Source organism: Serinus canaria, chromosome 4, assembly GCF_022539315.1.
Source record: "Serinus canaria isolate serCan28SL12 chromosome 4, serCan2020, whole genome shotgun sequence".
In the NCBI taxonomy this organism is placed as follows: Eukaryota; Metazoa; Chordata; class Aves; order Passeriformes; family Fringillidae; genus Serinus; species Serinus canaria.
In genome coordinates this window covers 14665710-14691214 of record NC_066317.1, presented here as the reverse complement: position 1 = coordinate 14691214, position 25505 = coordinate 14665710, and the positions used below count along the sequence as shown (strand labels likewise).

The window sequence follows — 25505 nt, the reverse complement described above, 5'->3', positions numbered from 1 at the left end:
GAGTCTAGGGAAGGGCAACAGAGCTGGTGAAGGGTCTGGAGCACAAGTTTTATGAGAAAAGAAGGCTTGGGGGCCACTATCACTCCACAATTCCCTGAAAGGAGCCATGTCTGTCTTGTCCCAGACAGACAGACAGGATAAGAGGAAATAGTCCTAAGCTGCATCAAGAGAAGTTTAAGTTGGACATCAGGAAGAATTTCTTCCAGAAAGGTTGATGAGACATTGGAATGGGCTGCCCAGGGAGGTGGTAGAGTCACTTCCCTGGAGGAGTTTAAGGGAAGACTGGATGTGGCACTCAGTGCCATGGCCTGGTTGACAAGGGGGTGCTTTGTCATGCATTGGATTCGATGATCTCAGAGGTCTTTGCCAAGCTGACTGATCCCATGAAGTGACAGATGCAGAATGAATCAAGTTTCCCTCCTTTCCCCTGTACACCTTTCCCTTTCTGTCCCTACCCCACATGTGATCCCTCCTGCAGTGTCAGCACGTGCTGCTAGGAGCCACTGCCTCCTCACACTTCTGAGCCATCATCCAGGGTAACAGTGATAAACAAAACCATGTTGATATCAAATCTTCCAGCACAGCATCAGACATAATCTAAATGAGCTCTTCATGAGATATTAATACTCTGTGTGTTTACAATACTTCACCAATAAGAAAAAAAAAAAACAACACATTGTCAGGGTGCCCCAATGCAGAGGAAGCCCTAAAGGTGTGCCTTTGGCAGTATCACATGAAGGAAAAGAATCCCAGACTGCTGTTCTTACCCATGTCACTGATTCTGCCTGGTCTATCTGCTTTACCTGCTTTGTATTGGACAGAAGAAGGAATTAATAAATTAGGAAAGAAGCAGAGTCTTATTTCTTTAATTAACTGGCAGCACATTCCTTGAACTGATGATGTTTTCTAAAAACCAAACATTTAAATTGTAGATAAATCACAAAAATAGAAGAGTTATTTGCCTCATTTTTCTCCCCCCAGAAAATAAAATCATAATCCGACAACTACTGGGTCAGTTTCAAGGCAATTGCTATAATTAATAAGGTTTTTACTCTTTCTTGAAATATACTAAAGCAGAGTGTAATGTAAATGAAGCCTAAAACAGAAGGACAAATGAAAAAGGGCAGGTTGTCTCATTTATCAGATCCATACATAAAAGCTAGAGGGGGAAAAAACCCACAACACAAAAAAGACCCCCTAAACAACAAAAGTCCCCACCACTCTTGCCTCTGTCCCATCTTGGATCCACAACTCTGGACAAAATTGCTAACACATGGGGAATGCAAGCATGATGCATCCACCAGTCATTTTATGGAAAACAATAAACAGATGTAAGAAAAAAAATTGCAAGTAAGGGAAATAAAATTTTACTATGACCAGTTTTTAAAAATCCCATAACTGAGGAATCCTTAAAAAAAATTAGAACTAGACTTTAAGAATTAAAAAGAATATGTTGAATGTTATTAAAATATACTTGAACGACAAAATTATTACTCCCCAGAAGGAGTAATAATAAGATATCTTCTATCTACATACAAAAAATAGATACACACACATATTCTAATCTATATTTAATTTACATTCATTCTGAACAGCAGTGAGAACAGAATGAAGGATGTGTTGTCTGCACACTGAATAAAAAAAGCCCCAGCAATTTAATTTTGAAATACACAGCAACGAAACAAAACAAACCCACATAGCAAATGAAACCAACAGGCAGGAATCTCTCAAGCACAGTGGATAATGCTCCATTTGTTCTATTCCATATCCAGAAAAAACACAGATCAAAGAATATTCCAGACTGCTGATTTTTATCTTCCTGGCAACTGGAACCATTTGAGCCATTTGGCAAAAGTAGATGATGAAAGTTATAACACTTTCCTGAAACTGCCAAATGCCACAAGAAAAGCTTTGGGCATCTGCCACTAATCTGAAACACTCTGGTAGAAGCTGCTAACTCCATCCTTCCACTTAAGAGGATTTCTAAATGCTCAAAATGTTTATAACTGAATGAGGAAAAATGTCCTGATTACTTCCAAGCCAAGCTCAATTTTACAAGTCACAATCAGCAAGAAGCTGGTCACTGCTCCATCTGCCTGAGAGAAAAACATGAAGGAAAAAACAGAATCCACAACAAAAATTCTGCCATCAAAAAAGGCCATGAGAAAGACCATCCATAGAGTCTGTGTTGAAAGGAACTATGATGAATCTTCCATCCCAGACAGTAAGCTCTGAGCTGTGGTGGTTAAAATGAACTAAAGGCCTATGACAGATCAGTTCTGCTGTATTTGGAGGACACAGTCCCTTGACAGTGGGCATCACATCACCCTGAAGGCAGCTGTGGTCAATAAAGGGTGTGTCTTGAGTAATTTACTATTCTGTTCTCAAGCAGTTGAAACGTCCAGGTAGGAACTGACATTCTGCATGGAGCCCATGGGTTATATTTGATGACATTCAAGAACTGGGAGAGAGGCACACAAACACTGCAGAAGCAGCCCCAGTGAGCTAATTGCTTTGCAAGAAAAATCTATGGTATTGGAACTTGTTGGAGAACCTCCAGACTAAAATCCAATTGGGCTGATAAATTATGTTCATCTGATTAACCAGAGAGGCTGCATACACAGTAGGTGGCCCAAAAGGAGAAATACTGTTCTTCTGGCAGGACATTCTAGCTGGTCTGTCAGTTCCTTTTAGTGCCTTTTGCCCTGGAGTATTAATATGTCCCAGAGCACTTCATGCTACCCAACCCTTCTAGGAATTCTCAGTCAATTACACCTGAATTTGAAAGCTCTCTACTCTGCCCTAACTAACCTATTGGCTATAAGGGACAGAAGGGGCATTACCAGTGAAAAAGCTACTCCTGACTCAAGGGTGCTCAGCATGACAACAATTCTTTTTATCAAAGCAGTGCAATGGCAGAATAGACAACCACAAATATGATGATGCCACAACCTAGCACCCCTGGGCTTCAGGAGATCACTTAAAATATGAGGTCTTTCAAACCTTATTGCTTAGGTACATTAGAAACTGCAAGCCTAGGTTAAGAAAGACCAGCTAAGAAAACTGATCTTCTTTAAAGCTGCTCTGTGTTTAGAAAGCTGGAGCAAAGCACAATGAGACATAGCAAAGGAGAATGACTAGTCCTGCCACTGTGCCCTCAAAATCTCCCCATGTTCTAGTCCAAGTGGAATGAAGGAATCAGGCAAATTGCTAAGGCAGGAGCAGAATCACACATCCCTCCTGACACCCCAAGATGTCTGCTGCTGAGCCAAAGTCCCACAGGGTAAACAAGGCTGTAACATCTGCTAAAAAACATTTCCTCCTTTCCAGATGAAAAGCAAAATAGCAGCAGAACAGGTAAGATTGTGAGGACACTGGAGAAAAGAGAAGAAGCAGTGAAAAGAACAAGAAGGCATTTATTGCTGATAAGAAAGAATTACTTGCAATATTGGAATGTTTTCTCTCTACAAAGGAGCAAAAACAGGGGAGAGAAATATCACCAGACTGGCCTTTATATTTGTTTAACAAAACAAAAAACAAAACAAACAATCAGAGAGGATTGAACTAACAGTGTTTTCAAATCCCATTTTGGACAGATGAGAGAGAAAGGCTCATGAGCTCGGACTTCTGCCCAGAGTAATGGTGTATTCAGGGAAACAGAAGAGCCATTAGCCTAGTCCAGTCCTATATTCCTAATGTAAGAGTTTGTTTGAAGACATTAAATTGTAAGTACAGACCTGGTCCAGAATTATATTGCTGGCTTTTTTTAATTTGTATTGGACTGAGTACACACAAAGAAAAGGTGTTTGTTATTCTGCATTTTAAATTGCTGGATTAGAACAGAGACTACACTGATTTATCTTGCTAAATTCTACATGTTCCTTCAAGGTGTAAACACGACAGTGTGATTTTAAGGACGTTTGAAAATTGTGGATGCAAGACTAGAAATTGCTGAAAAGAGATTATTAGGGTGATGATATATCAGTAGCAAAGATAAGAACAAGATTTTATTTGCCCAAGTAGATATGTTATTGCATATCAGAATTTTACTTCAAGCTAAAGGTCTATATGGAAACTAGGAAAATGTGAATCTGGTGAGACTTCAAAGGGAGAACTTGATGACATGAGGGGTATTTACACTGCCAGAGGCATTATGGAATTCACAGTATTTTAAAGTTAAGGACATGGCTCAATAATTGCCAGTCCTGTGCACTTACAGATTCTAATTTAAATTTTACATTCTGACATAAACTACGAATCCCAAACATAGACAGCCTGGTCTTTTCTTTGGAACTTGCTACTCAAATACATAAACTATGGCAATTAAATTGGATATGCTTTTATTTTATTAAAAATAGCTGTTTGAAAAGTTCAAGCCAGCCAGTTCAGCACAGTCAATGGCAAATGATAAAACGTTTCAAATTGCTTGTGTTACCTTTAAGGAACACAGTAATTTTCAAGAGCCTAACAGAACAAATAAACTAAATGATTAGTTAGCTTTTCTACTAATCTGTATGTAGTATGTAGCTGTCTGATGATTTACTCTCTCATTATTCCATTAATGGAATCAGCTAATAAAACACAAATTAAAAGCCCAAATATTTTGGACAGTCACCAAAGTCCCATGGTGGCTTTATTTCCCAAAATAAAGACTTGACTCCTCACATGACAGTGACAGAAGACATGACAAAATGAGAGAAAGCAGTTTCTAATTGGTTTAACATGGCCAGCCCCAAAACCTCAGCATTTTAGTTTCTTCCTCCTGTCTTCTTTTAAGGCTTTCCATGCAAGTAACTTGGGGAACATAAAAAACCAGCAGAGGCAGGGCACACTTGATACCACTCCACAAGATGAAGAGACCTGCTTGCTGGAGCAATGCACTTGTTTAAACCCAGAGAGGTGGGGGAGAGAGGCCAGCAATGAAGGATGTGTACCAATTACTGTTTCCACACAGAATCCCATGGAGAGCAATAGTGCAAGAATCCCATTCATTTTGTTGGGATTCATTTATTTCCAAATGTTAAAAGTTACTGCAGCACATAACATAGGCACAGTAATAACATCACTAGGGTGCACTGGCCATTGTAGTTTGGATCATTGTGAAAGAAATTTTTATTGGGAAAAAAAGAAAAAAAACCAACACCAAAACTCAAGCCTGAAAAGTGGGTAGAAGGACACCAGTATTTAAAGAGATGTGTTGTATAATGTCTGCCACTGAAATCTTTGAAACAGGAAAATCAAATAATCTTTAAATTAGGACATGAATGCTGTTATAAAGTTTTAACATGGAATTAATGGACTGGGGGAGGAAAACATTCTGAAAAAGCACTGCTACAGCAAAATACTGGAAAAATTTAAAGTGTACAAGCAGACCTACTGAAATCAGAGGAGCAAGATTTGAAGTTAAAAACATGCCCATGATTAAATATTCTTTTTTTTATGTGTCTTCTTTTCAATTGTCTTTAGAAAAAAACTCTGAATAAAGTGTCAGAGAACCCTTTTAAATTTCTTGTAAATTTAAAATCCTCTCCTTCCCTAAACTAGGACCTAGAGGATTGAATCTAGGGGAAAAAAAAAAAAATCAAGATTTGTTCTGAGGTTTAGATTTACATTTGGTGATTTGTTTATGCCTTACTTCATAAAACATGTAACTAAAAATCTTTCTGGCAAGCAATGGCACAGAATTGGGCATGAAGTGGTTTTGAAAAGGTCACCCACCAGTATTTCTCAATCTCTTTAAATCTAAAGCTCCCCTGAGCCTTTCTGAAAAAAACCTGAATGGCTGTTTTGGGCAGTGTCACCATAATTCATCTCTGGCCCACTCCAAATCAGGTCTAAACTTCCAACATCTGTAAATTTTCCCTCAGTTTGCATCTCTGCATCTTGCTGCTTGTTTTAATTCAGATAACATTTTTTGCTACTGCTTCTGACATTCCTATGGTCCACTGATTGAGATACACAGATTTAGTCCATATTACTGCTTCATATGTGACCAGCCATATCTGACAGGCAGCTGGTTTTACATCTCCCCAGTGGCAGAGATGCCACAATCTCTCCAGCCAAACTATCCTAGAGGTATAAATACCTCAGCTTGGGAAAGATTTTCCTAATACTAACTTGAACCCTACAGTGAAACAATCCTTTAACTTTTTGTCCTAATGACAATGATTTTATGATTATTTATTCTAATCTCCACTCTCCTGGAAACTGTGATAAAGGTGCCAAGCATTTGACACTGTCACATGTGACACCTTTTGTCTCTAAACTGGAGAGATGGGATATGATGAATGGACATCAGCAGGTTTCCCATGAAACCGGAGGTATACAGATTGACAGCAAGCAAGAAGAGGAGCAATAAACATTGGCAAGCAAAAATAAATGTTCATTTAGAAGATCAATATTCAATAAGAATGAATGCCAAATTCAAAAAGTCTATATATCTACTGCTTCTTTCCTAGCCACAAGGCCTGTCAGAGAAGAAAATTAGATTGTTTTGACATAATTTGGTCTTGAAAAATCTGTGTTGGCTGTTAAAATTGGCATATACAATTTGAGATGTCAAAAGATTTAGATCATTGGAAAGGTAGGGCAAATAATTGAAGCTCTGATGGGCCTAACAAGACTGCTGTAATAAAGAAATCACTCAAAGGAACTTCGTTCAGCAGAGCTGAACCATCAGAGCTGCAGCTAATACTCAGCCAACTTGCTAAAAGAGAATTACTTCTACTCTAAATTTATGCACTCTGTATAGAGGAAAGCATGAACCAAATGTATGTAACACATAAATCTCAGAAGAAAAGAAATTCCCTTCCTTCTGACATTGCTCTTCCTGCGTAGCAAACTTGGTGACTGGCAGTACATTTTAATCCAAATATGCACACATACAAAATTACAGATACATCTTGCTCCCCCAGCGACTTTATAACATGTTGCTAGGTAACAGTGCATACAAGTCAGGTTTCAAGACCTTTAGTAAGTCACCATAAAATAACTGCATAGGCCTTTTGCATGAATAATGTACATTTGTATCCTTTCTCTGATGCCAACAGAGCAGACACCGAAAACATGACCGTCTGCCAAACTGTGAACAGCTTCCCATCAACAGCTACATGAAAAGCCACACACCAAATTGTTGTATGTTCTCTCAGCTTTCAGGCTTTCCCCCCCTCTCCTGCACTCTGCTCTCATTCCTGCTCCATGCAGCCATCACGAGCACCACCCTCCCCAGGCCAGCCCTGCTGATGTGCAGAGCCTCTTGGAGCACAGCAACCCGAGTTTGAGATCGACATCGGCACCACAACATGTGTGGGACAGCTGTTGGACGGTCAGAGGGACTGCAGATCAAGTCCAAATTTGAAACTCAACCAAAGAAACGTACAAGCAAATCCAAACAGACTGACCCTGCCCGCTTTTTGTCAGTCAGAATAATCATTTATATTGACAGATTGTTTAATATTTTTTTCAGGGGGAGGTCCTGTGGCTTCTTCCAACCAACACAGCAAGCCATTTGTGCCAGCCCAATTCACCTCCTGCTTGCCCTCAGCTGTTTTCTCTTTTCCTGGCTGGCTCCATGAAGCCTCAGTCTTGATTTCTTGTATTAACCCATTCTACTCAATTCCTCACAGAACTGTGATCCCAGAGGTATAAAGATCTGGGAAGATGAGGAAAGAAAGATTTTCCTAACAAATGGCTGTAGTTTCACCCAGGCTGGGTATTAAGACAGAACTAATTCTTTCATTTATCTGACAAAATTTGCTCAAATACAACTTACTTTCCATTTAAAGGAGAAAGCTGACTAATTTTTTTCTCTTGTAAAGGTTTTCTTCTATCTCCAAAGCCTAAAATGTCCCATGGAGACTGAGATTTCCTTAAGAAACAGAAGCTCCTTGAGTGACATTTTTCTTGACTTCTTTCTCTTCAAAAAATTAGAGGCCAATTTCAAAAGCATTTGGCATAGAACACTCCCCAGCATATCAACTGTTCTGAAGTAGTCAGGCAAATCAATAAAAGAGCACATAAAATACAACAGATCCACCCTAAACACACACTTCAGTCTAACACATGGATATCATTCTTAGAGAAATATTCTAACAGTGAAAAAGCAGTAAATACGTGTTTCATTAGATATGGATTTTGATTAAAATAATAATAATTTTAAAAATTTGTACATGAATCTCTAGGACTGCTGTTCTTTTAAAAGTGTTAGCAACAAAACCCAAAAGCAGTGACAATCACACTTCCCATGCATTTACGGCACAGGCCTCAAATAGCTTGGAAAGGAAGGTGACCAATCCTTTACTGGTCCTTTTTAACAGGAAGATTAAGGCAGAAAACTTAAAAACTGAATTTTTAAACATGCTGGGCATTTAGGTGACCCTCAGTGATTTCAAACTGGAACTATAGGTATTCAACATGCCTGGAAAATGCATCAAAAGAGGTTTGCCAAGGTAAATGCTAATGAACATGAAAGCCTGGATAAACACTTCTCACTCCTAATCCCAGCAATTAAACAGCAAACCCCTCTCTCCTCTCACTGTTTCCCCTCTGCCCTTCACCATACACCTCTGCTACCAAAAGAAACAAGAAATAATAAGTTAAGAAGCTACAATGTTTTGCTCCTAGCAATTCTTTGACTTAGTAAAACCAAGACAAAGTGTCTCCTAGCCCATAAAAGAGCAGCCAACGCTGCTGCCCAATTACCTGATAGCTTCATAAGAAAATCTGATGCCATCTTGACGGAGATGTCTTGGCTGAATAGTGCTGATGCTGTATTGGCCACGAAGTCAGAGGAGTCTTTCAGCTTTGTGTTGTTTGGGGCTCTGTCAGCAGTGCTAAGGGCAAAAGGTGCAGCTGAGGCGCCAGCGTCGTCTTTGGGCTCTTCTTTCACCAGCAAAGGTGGAACAGCCCCAGCAGGCTGCCCAGCCACATCGGGTGTTTTGGATACAGATGCCAATCCTGGGAGCTCAGGGCCTGCTCCTTCCCTCAGTGGTCCCGGGCAGGAGTCGCTGTTTAGCTGTGGTGACCCCTTCACCTCAGTGTCTGGCATTTCCTCCTTCACTTTAGACTCTGTCCTGAGGAAATGCTGGTGGCAGCGCATGTGGAGTTTCAGGCTGAAGTGGCGGGAGGAGGTAAAAGGGCACAGCTGGCATTGGAAGGTCTCACCCCGGTCCTGGTGCTGATGAACCTGGTTCGAGAGGAGAAAGAAAAAAGCATGTATTAAGCCAAACAGATTAATAGAATTGCAGAAATCTCAACTCTGTTTCTTACACTGTTTGAAAAAAAAAAAAAAAAAAAAGAAGAAAATATTACCTAATGAGTGAACTGTTCATTTTGAGCACCGGGAAAGTGGTCAGACTCCAAGAACAGTAGGATTCTTTCACACAAGTCAAAGAACTTAAGCATCGGACTCAAGTGAAAACAACAACAACAACAAAAAAAAATCAGGAACATCTGCTTCTGTAGTTTGGAAATGATGATATCTGCCTTGGATCAAACAGCCCTTAGAATCAGATCCTGATGACCTGTCAGTGCACAAAGACTTCCAAGCTATTACTAATAGCTTTCTTGATTAAAAAACAAACATCACTCTGTGCAGCCTAACTAATAAAAATTGTTCAGAGCACCTAAAAAAACCCCAACCAACGCAGCAATGTCCATCATTGATTTACGTATCATTAGAGTAAAAACACAGCACCTGGCAATACCAAGGAGCTATTGAAACAGTTTGCTGCAAATTAATTCTACCAGAAAATAAACAGCTCTTTTATGATGCAATAGAACATGAGAGATGGTGTCTGCCATTTATTCTAGTTTATCAGTCAGTTAAGGATCACAGTTAATTTTACTGTCCTCATATTTGGACTGCAGGCTCTTTGTCATGGAGCCTGCATGCTCCAGTATGAATGCGATGCCTGCCATCCCCAGGCTCCATCCCGATTACCTTTCAGAGGGAACTCCATCCATCCGTACACAATGGCTCACATATTATAGGAACAGACACACTCATTAAACTATATAAACTACAGACATATAATTATACAATTTCTTGCTTCATACAGTACTCATTAAAGAGAAGGAGCAACTGAGCTCAGCATAATAGCAGCAAGGCTGTTGAAAAATCTTTTCGCTACGGCTTCACAAATAAATTTAAAATCCTGACAGCAGCACTCCAGGCTACTCCCTGCAAAAAGGCTGGCAAATACATACATTTGTTCCTTACTAATGGATGAACATGTGATCAGGACACACTGGCACCAGCTGAGCTCCACACATTCGCTTTCACTTGTGACTCAAGTTGGTTGGAAACATTTCAGTGAGACAGATTTTTGTTGGAAAATGGCAATTTGTTGAATGCAAAATATTTCACCTGAAACATGGAGAGGTTTGATGAACTCTTGGCAAACAAGGTGTGATTCCCTTACTACTGAGTAGGCACTCTTCCTTCCCCCTGCTCCCTGGGCTTGGCTCAGAAGAAGCCAGCTGTGCTGGCTAAGGTTTGCTGCTACAGCTTGGGAGTCCAAAAGCCCTGAGGGCTGCAGATCTACACGAGGGAGCTTAGAAAACCTAGCTTTAGCTAAGGCTTTGTGCACTTTCCAGTCTCCTGCAGAACTGAGATCTAGATCCTGAGGGTCCTGGTGCAGACACCACAGTGCTGCAGGGTAACAGCAGCATTTCCCAAAAAAGGCTTCGTCAGAATTCAGACTGGAGTTTCAGATAGTGCTAGACTTGGCCTGATTAATTTTCTATATTGTAAGAGGAATTCAGTCATGAGCTCAGATCCAGGATTTCCAGTTCTACACAAGCCCTCAGCTCAGGTCTGCTGAAATGTGAAGCTGGGGGATGTCCTCATGTACTCTTTTCATACTTTTTGCATTCAGTGAAAACTCATTTCACTGGTGCTGTGTAACTTTTCATTCAGTGGTTCTTTGGTGGCTCTAGAGGTGCTATACAGATAGCAAGACAAAATTTCTTTTGGCCAGAATGACATTCTCAACACTAAGCATGACATTTATAGACAAAGCAATTCTGGAATTTTATAATTGCACCTGACAACGAGAAAAAGAAAAAAAAAAGAAAAGAAAGAAGCTAGTGCTAACCTAACACATATTTAAAACAACCTTGCAGAAGAATAGCAGCACAATAAATTCCAAATATTAGCAGGTTACAATGAAATTGCCAACCAGATTGCTTGTGTACACTAGTGGAAGCAGGATGGTCTGTGAGCACAGCAGTGTGTGAGCACTCTTCACAGAGAACACTGAGATGTACTCAGGGCAGCAAGCACCCTCACCATGGCAACTTTATCTCTTACACCCACAGATTCTGTGTGCCAGGGCTTCTCTCCAGGATCCCCTTCAGTCAGCATTTCCCTGCCTATGTGTTTAACCACATCTTCCAGAGTTCCTTATCACAACCATTGATCCCATGCCTTCAGAAGGCTGTCACTGCAGCAGGCAGGTGACAGAGCCTGTGTGGGAGCCCACCTCCTCTCCCCAGGAGTATGGCATGCCACCACTGCAATATCTTTTGAGAATGGATGAAAATAAGAGCCACTGATTCATTCGATTTGAATTTTTTTCTCCTGCCCAAAACCAGTAACTTCATCACCAATGGATTTCTCATAAAATAAAGAGCATTTCTAACTCACAGCCAGGGAATGACAGAGTTCAAACCCAAATATTTTAAGTATTGCAAGGAAAAATTTTAGACCAAGAAGAAATGAAAAAAAACCATAAAGCCAAAAATTTAGCCCCCCAATATCCAGAGTCCAATTCCACCAGAAGATTTTAACTTTTCTTTTATTTTCAATAAATAAATAAAATTAATTTAAAAATTTGAACACTAAACCTAAGCTAAAATCCCTCTAAAGGAAAATCTAGCCCTTATTTTCTCATTCAGCAGCAGCTAAAAGAGCCAAGAATTGCCACTCTTTGCCATTTGGGGGAAAGAGTCAAGGCAGGAACTACTTGCTGCAGAATGAAAAACAAGAAACCCCGTAGAGCTACACAGAAAGCCTCAGGGGAGATTTAGGCCACGCAATATTATGGTCCAAAAAGCTGCCTGCTCCCTCCATGAGGCAAAGAATAGCTCTTATACTGTGCTAATGCTACCCAAAGCATCAGATGTCTTCTTTAGACTCCAACAGGCTCTTCCTGCAAGAACCACAGGCAGGAGGAGACAAGAGTGCAGCTGGCAGGTTTTCCCCAAAGTGCCAGCCTGAGCCCAGCTGCTGATCTCTCTGAATTACACTGCAACAAACCACAGTGCACAACCTGCTCATACACAATGCTTCTTTCAAAATCCCATAAAACTGCTGTTTGACTTATGCCAGAACCACTTAGGGGCTTCTGGCTTCAGAGTTTATTTCCTTTAACCAGGGATGTTCTCCTTGACTGGGCAAAGGACTTGTACCCTCTTGATTCTACCCCTGCAGTCTGCCCAGTCTCAAACAATATTTTGTGTGGTTCTGCAGTTTTTTCAGTGTGTGCTTGCTATGACACTTGCAGTAATTTTCAACAGAATTACCGTGCCCTTACAAACTTTAGGCTTTGTTTGTGGACTTGAGTACAAGTTATCTCTTGGTCAAAATTTTAAATTTTTTGTTTCTCCCAGTTTCTTCTGCTGCCTTCTCATTCTCACATGACAAGAAAGAAAAAAAGAGGCCATTCAGTTCATCTTCTCTATCAAGCATTATTCTGATCACACCTCTCTCACCCTCCTGGCAGTCCCATTCTTTTCAGCTCCTTTCTTCAAAGGCAGTCCTTTCTTGCCATCCCACTAATAATTTTCACTACCAGCTTTTAAAATCCCTCCTATTTCTCATGTCTTTTCTAATACAGTGACCAGAAGTGGCAGCATACCATATGCTAATAGTAACATTGTTACATTTTCAGTGTTATTTCTGTTTTATTCTCCAGACACTCAAATATCTAATGTACTTTTTAACCACTGCTGTGCATGCCAAGAAAAGGTTTTCATTGAACTGTCTATAACAATATCCAGATATTTTTCCAGTTACAGTTCATTATATCCAACAGGCAGGTGCATTATTAGACTCTGGTTTCCAAGGTACAGAACCTTCTATTTGTCAACAATAACTTCATTTGCCCCCTTGTTTATCAGGCAGCCAGCCTCCTTTTGTTCCCTTTGAAGCTTTGCCTTTTTAAATCTCAATTCATGCACATAAGGTTGCACCATCTATAATTCTCTTACCCACAGACATCACTCTGTGTAGATCATATTTGCTAAAATATGCACAATTTCGCTTTTAGTAATGGAACACCCCTCTGTTAGCCTTTTGTCATGCTTAAAATTGCTAATTCCTTCCTACCCTTTGTTTTACTGTCTCTTGGTGAATTTCTAATTTGCCATAGTACATCTCATCGCTTAATTTATTTGGCAGCTTCTCTGTGAGAAGCTTTGCCAAAGGCTTTTTTTATAGACCAAATAAATTTCAACTGATTTTAAAGTCCACGATTTTCCTGACATGCTCAGAACATCTTAGTAAAGGAACACATGATTTTCTTTTACAGAAACCACATGTCCCTATCATATCACATCATTTGTATCAATGTGTTGCTTTTTCTGTTACTTTTGTTGGGGTTTTTTTGTTATTTTGGTTTTTTTTTTTTTTTTTTTTTTTTTTGTGGACATTGTAACTTTCCTGGTATCATAAGCCACTTCTTAAGTCATCTTTTCATACTTACAAGCAACATCCCTTCTGATTTATCAGCCATACAGATGTACCACAGTTACAAATACATGTGATCCCACCCAACAGGGTAAAACAAGAGTAGGAGTGAGGAAAAGGGTGACACAGGCAAGCCCTGCAATTTTGTGGTACTGCTGAGATTGATCTTTTCCCTTCCCCTTCCCTAAAGCTGGGCAAAGCTTTGCACAGACTCTACTTTCTGGTTACGAGACACAGGCATTCACGTTTCTTTTGTGGGATTATTTTAAAAACTGAGTACACTTTCCATTTTAACATCTAGCACGTGCCCTCTGCTTTTCCATTTCATGCTCTTTTTCAACAAATTCCCTCATTTTTAAAATATTGCCTTTTCAAAAGTTTAGTGCTGTGTTGCTAGTTTTGATCTGATCCTTCCCTTCAAGACACAGATGTTATTTATATAGTATTTCCCTTTTTAAAGTATTTCCTTGCTTTGCTTGAAAACAAGGGGGAAAAAAATGCCTCTCTGCAGTGCTGGACTGGATTAGGTGTTAAAAAAAATTATTTTTTGAAAAGATTTAAGGTCCTGTCTTATACTTGTCTCATATGCAAAAAGTGAGACTAAAAGGGAGATACTTGAAATCGTTTGTGTGCCTGTCTGAGACTCTGGGCACAGATTTTATGTGTTGAAAAGCTGTGCAAATTTGCATTAGTTCCCCTCAGCTGCTGGGGAGGTCATGGAACCACAGGTTCTTCCCAGGGCTCTTCAAGTTTAACTTAAACAAAAACCCCTCCCACAAGACACATTCAACCTCCCTCTCCCAAGAGGTGAAGATGCTTTGAAAAGAACCAGTCCTACACTTCACCAGAACAGATTAGGAAAGCTTATACAGTTATCTGGCACTAGCTGAGGAAGAAAAAAGGAAAAGCAAATCGGCAAGGGGAACTGAACACCTGGCTCCATTCCTCAGGACCTTTCCTGATTCCTGCTGTGATAGCATTAATAGGCTCCCTAACTGCAAGGCTGGTTATAACCCTCTTTGTATTAGACAAGAACATTAATCTGGATCTCACTGAGATGGTTGCTCTCCCCAAGCAGGAAAATCCTGTGGTTGAGCATCACATGACCTGCCTACTACTGCACTGAACCTTCCTGTTAAGCTTCATCTTCCCTTCCCTCATTTTCTATCAAACCCTCATGTTTCACCACATGATCATAATGCCAAACTTCTTTTCCACTGCTACAACAGATAGCTCACCCATTCCTGCCTTATGCCTATACAGCAGCACAAGGAGCATTTATAGATATTGTTTTTGGCCATATGCTCCTCTTCCTCACTCCCCCTTCCAAGTGCTCAGCTAATATCCTGTTGCTTTCTTGGAACATATCTGTATGATCTCACAGCCTATCTGTCCACCAATTGCTGAGGAAGATATGTGAATGATCCAAAGGCACCAATTGGCCAAAGTCTGACTGATGCTTGTGGTATTGCTCTGAGGAAAATGTGATCCCTACCAGGAAAACCAGAAAAGCCTGACTACATCTTGCTGAATTACATCACCACTTTCCATTGCTTTCTGAAGAAGTACATAGGATACTGTCTCAAGAAGAAAATATACTCTAACTGAACATATATTTTGAAAAACAGAGAGAAGGACTCAAGAATAATATTTGCTGCCTGCTTGGACAAGACATCTCTCTCAGTTACCCATTCATTTTGTCCAGCTTAATTTCCAGTTCAGTGCTCTCAGCATCCCTGGAAACCATACTGTAATACCAGAATCAGCTCCCCCCAGATTACTGGGAATAAGGGCCTAAACTTGTGGTTATGCATGCACTATGATTTGCCTCCAAAAAAAACCTAATAAATTTTGCACTGCATCTATTTTTGGATTTTTATAGGGTGCCTATCACTGTGGAATCTAAACACAACATAACAATTATAGTTAACACTCTGTGCCTTAAAAGGCAGGCTACTCAGCCCCCCTTGTTTGTTGTGTGTCTGTGTGGAAACTTTCCTTCTGTTTTCCTTCTTGCTCCTTTCACTTCCTCGCCTCCAGTTGTGAGCTGGCCTTGGCAAAGTGCCCTTAGTGGAAGAAAGCTTCATCCATGTGGTGGGTAGCACATGCAGATCTGAATATGGGTCAGGGCTGGATCCATTCCAGCTCTCTATTAAGATTTCCTCCATAGCAGGGGACAGGACACCAAAAATGTTGGCAATGTTGAGTTCTGGGTCAGCCACTTAGACATTACAATTATCATAAAAATGACACAGTGTATATATATTATATTGTTAAGGATCATTAGCCTGAGGACACAGTAAGGAAGGCCCATATGGATACACACAGACCACTCAAGGAAATGAAATCTCCAGATAACCAGTTTCAGTGGAGAATGCCTACAAGAAGCTAGAAAAAACCAATAAGGTGGCTCAAGCTCATGGCTATGTTGCCTAGGAGGATGCAAAAGCAAAATAATCAGATTTTGAGGACTGTAGCTGAATAAAACACATTTTGCCTCTTATCCTTATCAACAGAGAAAAAAACCCATGAAAACCAAAGAGCAGCATGAACAGAGATTTTAAGGTGATTTACCTGCTCCTGGAAAAAAGCTTGGTTTGTTACAGCACCCTGGAATAAAAGTTGGCTTGTAATGAATGACAAACACCAGCCCAGTACCTCAGTTCTGAGTGGCGTTTTTGGTTTTGAAAAATCTGTCTTCACCTGTAGGCAGAGCTGACACATAGGGAGAAATGGGTGGAGAAGGGGAGAAACGGGTGGAGAAGCAGAAGCAGCTCTACCTTCATGGGCTGCCTGCCAGAAAGGACACAAGGCCAGGTAGCTCCCAAAGGATACTAAGACAATAAGAAAACCAACCCACCCAGCTGGCATAGCCAGAGCACTGCATCCTGAGTAGCTCCAAGCTGTACTGTACCATTTCTGCTGTGCATTCAGTCCATTTTGAATTCTGTTGGCTTATATATGTTCCAGTGTTTATAATATCATATACATATAGATTTAAGGCAGCACTGCTTATAATGAGAAAAGAAATCTGGTATTTCTTTTATTTTTAATCTTATTATCAATTTATACGTCCACCAAAAGGAATTCAAATTATGTTTGACACTTTTGGACACAAGACTAACATGTCCCTTCCTCATTCACCTGCTTTAGTTTAGATGTGATAGAAAATAATTTTATTAATGGCTTAGTTAAGAAAAGTGTATGAAACTGTTTCAAACTAAGGTAAAATATTATCTCAGATTGTTGTGCTTGTGATTCTTTGCATCTATCTGTAAGACCAAAAAACAAATGCAAACCACCTGGTTTTGTAAGACAACTGGTTTCACCTCAAATAAGGACAGCTCTGCCAGCAAAGATGCCCAAGTCCATCATGACCTTTATGACTGGACTGCAGTGATGGAGGAGACTTCAGATCAGGCCTCCACAGTGAGGCTGAAGGTGGCTGTAATCTCTTACATTGAGTCAAGCAGGCCTGACTGACCTCAGGGGTTTCTAACTGAGCATTACCCAGTCATAATCACAGTACTACCAAATAATTAACACTACATGCTACATGATTGTACAAGGAAGTATGTTTTAAGCAGATGCAGGCTCAGTTAATGAAAGCATTAATGCTGGGAGGGGAGCAGAAAAAGGCACAAGGGCCTCAGGAAGCCATCACTTTGAGAACACACAGAGACGGAGAAAAAGTCTCTGATTTTGTCCAACATCCTACCTGTGACCACATGCAGAAATCACTGTGCCAAAAAGGAAGGGATAGATCCTCAACCTTCAAACAATGTTTTTTGCCAGTAAGGCAGAAAAATGCAGAGAACAATTATTTCTGCAGGGAACAATAGGGATGTCCTTTACAAAGCAGGGGACACCAACAGGTCTTTGCCAGGTAGTAGTGAGATTCTAGGTGATGCACACTTCAGTGCAGTTTGTCAGCAGCTGACAACAAACAAACAAAAACCCCCACACTTTCTTTCCATGCTGTGTTCCCATCCTATCTATTCATCCTCTGCTTAGGTTGGCCATCTGTGCCCTCTAGTCAACATGGAACAGCAAGTCCTAAAAAAGAGAACCATAAGCATTGAGCTTACTTGATAAGGATTAGCATGATACACTGAGGATGCCTGGGAATAGTGAACTGATCTACAGCAGAAGTGTTAAGGAATGAGCCTTCAGACCATAGGGGGAGGATTTAACACATAGCAATAACTTAAACTATAGTAAGATCTAATGTTGTGACAAGAGGAATCTGAATAATTTACACAGAAGGGAACAGCTTCTTGAGTGTAAGCATGGCCATACTCTTGTCCAGTAAGCTCAGATTCTGCAATAGCACATATGAAACCTGAACAGGCATTTCTGTCCCCCCCTCACATCAGTCTGATACCCTGTTACACACATTCATCTAAAACAGACTATAACTATATAAAAAAAACTTCATAAAACTATATAAACTATATAAAAAATTTCACTATTATTATAAAACTCAACTGCAATAACAAGAGAAATGTTTTCACTTCAGCTTATCAATCAAAGGGCTAAGAGGACAGGTTCCATTTTAACTTTCTCAAGAATATTCTACAGCTTGCAAGACTCACCACTTTGTAGTACTTCAGCTAAGCAGACAATCAGTTTCTTAATGTTTTTATATTTTTCTGTATCAACACAGATGTTGCTTCCTTCAGAAGGTCATTTTCAGCTTAAGCCCAAAACTTAGGCTGAGTTAAAAACACACTTTACACTTGAAAACAAAATATTGCAATATGATCTGTCATTAATTTTGGTTTGGATGATTCACTTCTGAAATGCCCACAGTTAAAAGCTACAGCAAGAAAAAAGTTAAAACTGCAGGTCTGTCTCTAGAAAGTGATGGAGAGATCCCTGCTAGAGCTGGCCAAGCTGGTTTGCCCACTTACAGTGAGACACTGGCATGCAGGGTTATTAGCTGGCATCCTGGGAGTAGCACTGATAGGACTGTGTGGTGTCACATCTCAACCAACATCCCTGCTTCTGCTGCTTCCAGCTCTGGAACTGAATCAGTCACACACAGCTTGTGCTGTACCCAATTGACATAACCCAAGGCAGTTTCCACGTTGCATAAAATGGAAAGGCAAGCAATTGAATGAAAGTTATTTCTTTCTTTTTATGGCCTCTTTACTTAAGTACAGGCATCATTTGTAGTACAGCTAGGGAAATTTTATTCTTGCAAATGCAAAAGAAATAGCTTTGTTATACTATCAGTTTTTGACTGATGATTTTGGTATTTTGATTGTCAGTAAAGGTTTCCCTTACCTTCATGTGTGATTTGAGATTGTCCTTGCGTGCGCAGCGGAAAGGACAGAGTGGGCACTGATGGCTCTTCAAACCTGTGTGAATCACCATGTGCCTTTTCCAGTAACTCTTCCTCTTGATAACCAAACCACAGATGGGACACTGGAAAGGTTTTCCCCCTTCTTCTTCTGAGGCTTAGCAGGAAGAAAAAGAGAGGATCCTTTACAGCCACTTGTCAAATACTTTCCCCTTGTAAACATACTCAAGATATTATTTCTCAATGATTTCCCAAGTTTCATCTGTAAAGAGACATTGGTTAAACAACAACAGGTACCAGAATTTTCCATTCCCCCCTGCATATACCTTGGATTCCCTGGATCTAGTTATTATCCCTCTGAGAAAGGTCACCATAATTTATAAAGGTTAATGCTCCAAACTTCCTTTCACTAATCAGTAGAGGATGCTCCTCTCTTTCACCTGGGTCCTAATGTTCCTTATAATTGAACTGCACTGAGATGAATGTCTCTCATAATCATCACTTTTCAGCTTCATTTCCTATCAAAGGCTGGTTGTAGCAGAGTATGGAAAATATGCATAACTGTTAAAAAATGATCCATTTCCACATGTGATGGTTAGCCAGCTGGGAAGCAGGATATAAAGCATGGAAGAACCACAACTTAACAGGAAAGAATGGTGGTATTTCATGGCAGATATATTTAACACCAGAATTGAAAGACTTTGGAAGTCCTGCTGCTGAAATTGTTTAGTTATGGCTCAAGCAGATACTGCTGCAGCACCAGCCATCAAAGGTCTTCAGGTCATAGGTTTCCTTCTGCTCCTCTAATTGCCAGGGCTTTAAATCTACTGCCTTCCTAAATGTCTGCACTCTGCTTTACTGCCCAATTCACCTAAATAATTTGGTGGCTTTGATCAGGAAAATATGGTTAGACTTCCTAGTGCAGAACTACCACTAAGTTGAAGGAGAGAGAAATTCCTTGCTGCTGACTTTGCACAACCATCCATCCATCCATCCATCCATCCATCCATCCATCCATCCATCCATCCATCCATCCATCCATCCATCCATCCATCCATCCATCATCCATCCATCCATCCATCCATCCATCCATCCATCCATCCATCCATCCATCCATCCATCCATCCATCCATCCTCTCACAACCATTTCTTCTCATTATTGTAAAGGAAGGCCTACTATTACAGTAGACTGGATGTCCTTTTCCTCACTTAAAAGACAAGACTGTTTTCAAATATCCAGAGCTCAGCAATGTGCATCTTGCTATTCAAAAATTCTCTCTGACTATTTAATCTCATTACTATCACTGATAAGAATCTAGCAAACATCATATTCCCTTGATGAGGAACTAAGTGATAAAAACCTCCAGAAAGATTTGTCTTGTCCCAAAATACAATTCCTGCAATTAAGTAAGAAAGAAACCCACTGTAATTCAACTGATTAGGCAGTCATTATGTAAGTACAGAAAGGGACATAATGTCAAAGCATGTACTATTGCAAGTTCAGAAATTCTCCTTGTAAAATATTCTATCACACTTAAAATATCAAATTTGTTCCCCTCTCAGCCTCTCTAAAGAGTAGGCCAAAACCAATGTCATAACTGCTTATGTTTGTTTGAAAATATTTTTACTTTTTTTCTTCACAAAAGGCAGGAGAAAGACAAACCACAGAAAAGATACATGGGTGGCTTTTTTACCTATCATGTCTTTTCCTTCTATCACATCTTTTCTTCAGCCTCTATCACCCAGAAGAGAAATATGCAACATTATATTACCTGGTTTTGACCCCCTTAATAATAAATCTGCAATCAAGATGAATCAACTATGATCTTGCACATACAAAATATGCGTGCAAGTGGGATGAATGCATGTGACCTCACCAATAACAGTGACAATTAGTGTTACTCAGGAATTGTGCCAGTGTGCTCCAGAGCTCAACCATGTTAGCTCTATACTACTTGAAGCTCAGACTAAAAAGAAAATCAGGGGTTTCAGCTTTCCTTCATTTATATTGATGCCTATTTCATATCACAATAGTACTCCAGTGAGGAGAGAATAAGCCAGTGCTTCCCAAAGAAGTTTTGGGAACAAAATTAGAAGCATCACAGGCATTTACACCAAATAAGTATTCAGTCAGTAAAAGAAAGGTATGTCATCCACACTCTACCAAAACAATCAGAACTTAACAGATATTTCAGGCTTCCTTTTCAACTTCATCCCAAATGTGTAAGCAGTTTATAAAACTGGCAATAGTAAGAGACTGATAGAAAAGTTAATCTCCTCTGTACCAATTTACTATAATAAACATGCAGGTCATTATTAGGTTGACCAAACCTGACAAGCCATTTCAGAGGCAACTATACTTTGATAAGCCATGGCTCCAGCTTCTTGCCTGAAATAATTCTGAGCAAATAGCTCAACGTGGTGGACAAAAGAGCAGCAGACATGCTCTTGTTATTAACTTACTCCTCTTTAAATAGCCTCCATCCTTGCTGCTCCTTACTTACATCTAATTAATCACACTGAGTATTGATCTTATAACCAAAGCTACACGTTGCTGGTGGGGAAGTGATTCAGATCTGTAACAGCAAAGCAAACTCATCAGTGTAAAAGTTCAATGTATGAGTGTGGGGAAAAAGACCTCTCAAGCTATACCTACTGGGAAAAGATACTTCTGTCTGGGAACAAGACAAAAAAAGTCTCAAGGAACAACCAGACAGACACAACAAGATAAAGCATTATATAATTTTAGACCTTTTTTTTTTTGTCTTTTTTTTTTAAAGTTTTAGAGCCATAGGGTTCTCTGAGCAAAAGGAATTAGGAATATGTAACATTTATTTTCATGGCAAATGTACACATTCAGCTTTTAGCTTATGTTACTCCAAGAAGGACTTCATCTAAACTAATGAAAACCTTAGGCCAGGCACATGCCAAGAATAGTCTGCCACTTTAACTGCTTTGGCAAAACACAGCAGTTAAGCATTTATAGAACACATGTATAACACAGAGCAAAAACTGGTACTGGCTGTTACTCATTGCATCCCTCTTCCTCCTCTTCCAAGGGAGGGATGAGCACTGCTGTCCATCCAATAGCTTCTAAGCTAAGAGTGTTGACCAAGAGCTGCACAGGGACAGACTGGGCCTCAGGATACCCCCAAACAAAGAGGTTAGGGCAGAAAACCAGCAGGGCAATTATACAACACGCATATCAGGCTTCATATTTGTACACTGGCTTGCTACACCTGTGCAGCCAGGCTAGTACTTCTGATAAAGCTCAGCCTGATAAAGCTGGAATATGCTAAACCCCTTTGTGCATCCCATGAAGATACCTGCCATGCTTCCTTTTCCTCTGCAGCAGAACACTGGTGACACCTGAAGCCATATGTTCCACCATAAATTTGAATCTGTGATGTGAACTTTTTATAGAAAGAGATGAAAGAAATTATTTTCCCTTATTTTGAAGATGGATCATTTAAATTGCCCTGCATGGCTTGCCAGCTCTTTAAAGCTTTTGTTACCCAGACAGTTTTTTCTTCTTCCCTATAACCCTGATTCCTTGACTGTCAACAGCTGGAACTGATGGAGGAAAGTCAGATGTGTAAAATGGTTCTTGTTGAGCAAATTACAGAAATGCAGTTTAGTTGGATTTTTTTTTTGTTAACAACAAAGAATTGTAAAAAAAAATTAATGAAAAGTGGCAACACAATAATATACTCTGATAAATTAGGACAGGATAGTAAGCGATTATACAAAAGTCCATTTATGACAAAGACAGCAGGAGGGAGAATTCTCCCTTGTCCAATATTTCAAAAGGACTAGTTTTGTACATGCTCACTGATACTGTGAGCTTCCTCACAGGGATTCTTTGATCTTCTCCATTAAATATTTTTGTGGACAGATTCTAAACTTGGTAAGAGAGGAAAATACTATTGTATGGAATAAAAGGGGGAAAAAAAAGTACCGAACTGTACACTGACACCTTTAAAATAGGGAAACATTTGTGACAGCTTGGTCTCAAAGTGGTACTTCAAAAAGCTTTTCTATTGTTCACCTAAAGTATCTATTTCTTATTTTCATAAGACATGGAATCAAACCAAATCCTGACCCACCGAAGAGATGTTATATAAGCCTATAGCAAAACAAATACATTCTATTTTGCAGTTCAAATTGTATCCATACCTGTACTAGTGGGTTTGGATGCTCTTCCCTTCGGGACTGGTAGTAACAGTAATTCCAAAGACTGCGGTGGAGTTGTTTTCTCTTGTTTCATCTCTGAAAGCTGCAGAGGATCCTCAGGAACCAGTGATTTCTTCTCAGCCAGGAGGGTGCCTGCAGCCCTCGCAGCAACCTCCTTGAGAAGGGCAGCTGAAGAGGTCATGGAAGCCAGGGAAAGGAAAGAGCTGGCTGGAGGCGGGTGCTCCTGCCCGGGAGTCATGCTTCTCTCACTCACTTTCTTAGATAAAGCTGCTAACGTGGAGCTGGCTGACTGAGAGCTAAAGGGCGAGGAAAAGGATTCGAATCGTATCGTGTCCTCAGTCCTGGAAAAAGATTTGTCCTGCAGAACAGCATTGGCTGCGGCTTTCAGCTTCAGGATAGCTGAATCAGGGGACAAACCACAGGTGGTGGCTGAGTTTGGCAACCACTTACCTTGATTCCATATAAAGTGACTGCCTGCATTGTATTGGTCACTTTGCTCCTGTTTCTCAGCAAGCTTTCTGGCAAGCACACTTAGCTGCTGGGCATGGTGAGCAGGTGGAGAGAAGGAAATGTTTGAGCCAAGATTTGCGGGGGACTCAACTCTGCCATTGACTGTAACAGCAGCATCCAGCTTGAGGGAGCCAGCCTCCAGGAGCCGCCTCAGGTTACTGCTCAGTGGCTTGTTTGGACCAGGAGGTTCCTCTTCACCCAGAGAGGACACATCTGGAGAAAGGTGCTCCTTGCTCTGCAGTGTGTCTCTTAGTGCCTCATTTTCAACAGACCCCAGCTCCGCTGTGTTGCTGCTTGGCGTTGCACTTCCCAAAGAGGTATCGGGGGAGGTGGACTGCTCTTGAATTCTGTCCTCAAGAGACAACTTAAAGTTCTCCTGGACTTCTCCATATGATGCTTCCGAAGGAGTTTCTGAAGAATTCCCAAACCAGCGTTCTTCTTCACTGAGCTCACCTTCCACTTCTTCCTGTCTGGTACCATCTGTGTGGAACCATGAACAACAGCATTATTCCCAAATCTGTGTAAAGCAGTTTCTTAGCATGAAGTATGCCTGACCTCTGCATGACCCTCCTGAATAGTCCCCTAGCACACCCCCCTAAAATCCACAGGCTTGGAATCAGCCTGGATTCAGTGACCAGAAAAAAGACCTTTTCAAAATGAATAAAACTTTCTTAGAAGACATAATGATGACAAACCTGTCATCTTTCAGTCTGCATAATTAAAGTGGCAAAAACTGCAACAATACCTATAAACATAATATATAGTCGTATATCGCAAACAGTTCTTCACTGGCATAGTCTGTACATCCTGCCAAATATTATGAACTCTCTGGTATAAGGCAGGGATTTAACAGATCAGAAATTATTGGCTATTTCTCTATTTGTACAGCCAGCACACGTGTGCCTTCAAAGGCAGATCAGGTGTGTAGCTACTCAAATCGCAGACCAATCCTGCAGTGACCCCTATCTAAAATAAAATAAAATAAATTTGTACTAATAACACACAATTCATTCCTGAATAGCTGTATTGACTAATACATGAATGCAGGCTAAAGCTCTCATCTCTCCAGATACTTGGGAAAGGAGTATCATACACACAGTGTTGTCATATACAGACTCTAGTTGCTCTTATTTATTTGTCCCTGTTCAATAAAGTTTTAAAGATCATCCTAAACTGAACTCAGTTTAGCTGAAAAGAAATAAAAAAGGTAAAGTGTTGGTTCCACTGCAGTTAAGTTACATTTTCTCCTTTCTGGTAACTGCAAAACACCTGAGTCTCTCCTGAGATCTGGCAGCATTTAAAGCACTGTGACCCTGGATTGCCCCTCTTCCTGATAGGTATTCAAAGTCATACAGATGTGACCAAGACTTTTTTTTTTTTTTGGCAGATCTTCCTGCCCAATCAGAACACAGTAAAGAGCAACAGCAATGCTAGAATTAAATTCATATTATCTTCTCTTGCCAGATACATCTCACATTTCTTGCTTTTAGATAGTGTCCCAAGCTGCACAAGCATCTTTGTAATCACACTACAGCAAGACAAAAGTATTTAATATAACCCTCCACTAACATTCTGGAAATAAGCCTGCATGATATGCATTGTGTCTATGCTCATGTATTATTCCCAGACCCCCAATTTAATTCTAGCAAATTACAAAACTTGGAGAGAAGTTAATAATAAAACTTAGATTTCTATTATTGCTCTGATCCAAAGAATTTAAGGAGGAAAACCTCAGACAAATGTATCACGTGTATAGAGATACAAATGTACACTCTGAAAGCAGTCTTTGGAGTTTTTATGTTATAT

The 25505-nt window shown here is 40.2% G+C and overlaps 1 protein-coding gene across 4 annotated transcripts in view; it reads right to left on the bottom strand.

The window, feature by feature from the left end:
• The window catches only part of ZNF827 (zinc finger protein 827), a 100049-nt gene that overhangs the window by 51649 nt on the left and 22895 nt on the right, over window positions 1–25505 (bottom strand). For all 4 annotated transcript variants that reach the window (XR_007777485.1, XR_007777486.1, XR_007777484.1 and 1 more), the window contains 3 exons: window positions 23172–24179; window positions 18980–19152; window positions 8701–9184 (listed from right to left, as the gene is read on the bottom strand). Coding sequence is in view for 1 of the 4 variants with exons in the window: in XM_050973890.1 (XP_050829847.1) it covers window positions 8701–9184; window positions 18980–19152; window positions 23172–24179 (1665 nt within the window). In the remaining 3 variants the exon portion in view is untranslated. The remainder of the gene's footprint in view (window positions 1–8700; window positions 9185–18979; window positions 19153–23171; window positions 24180–25505) is intronic.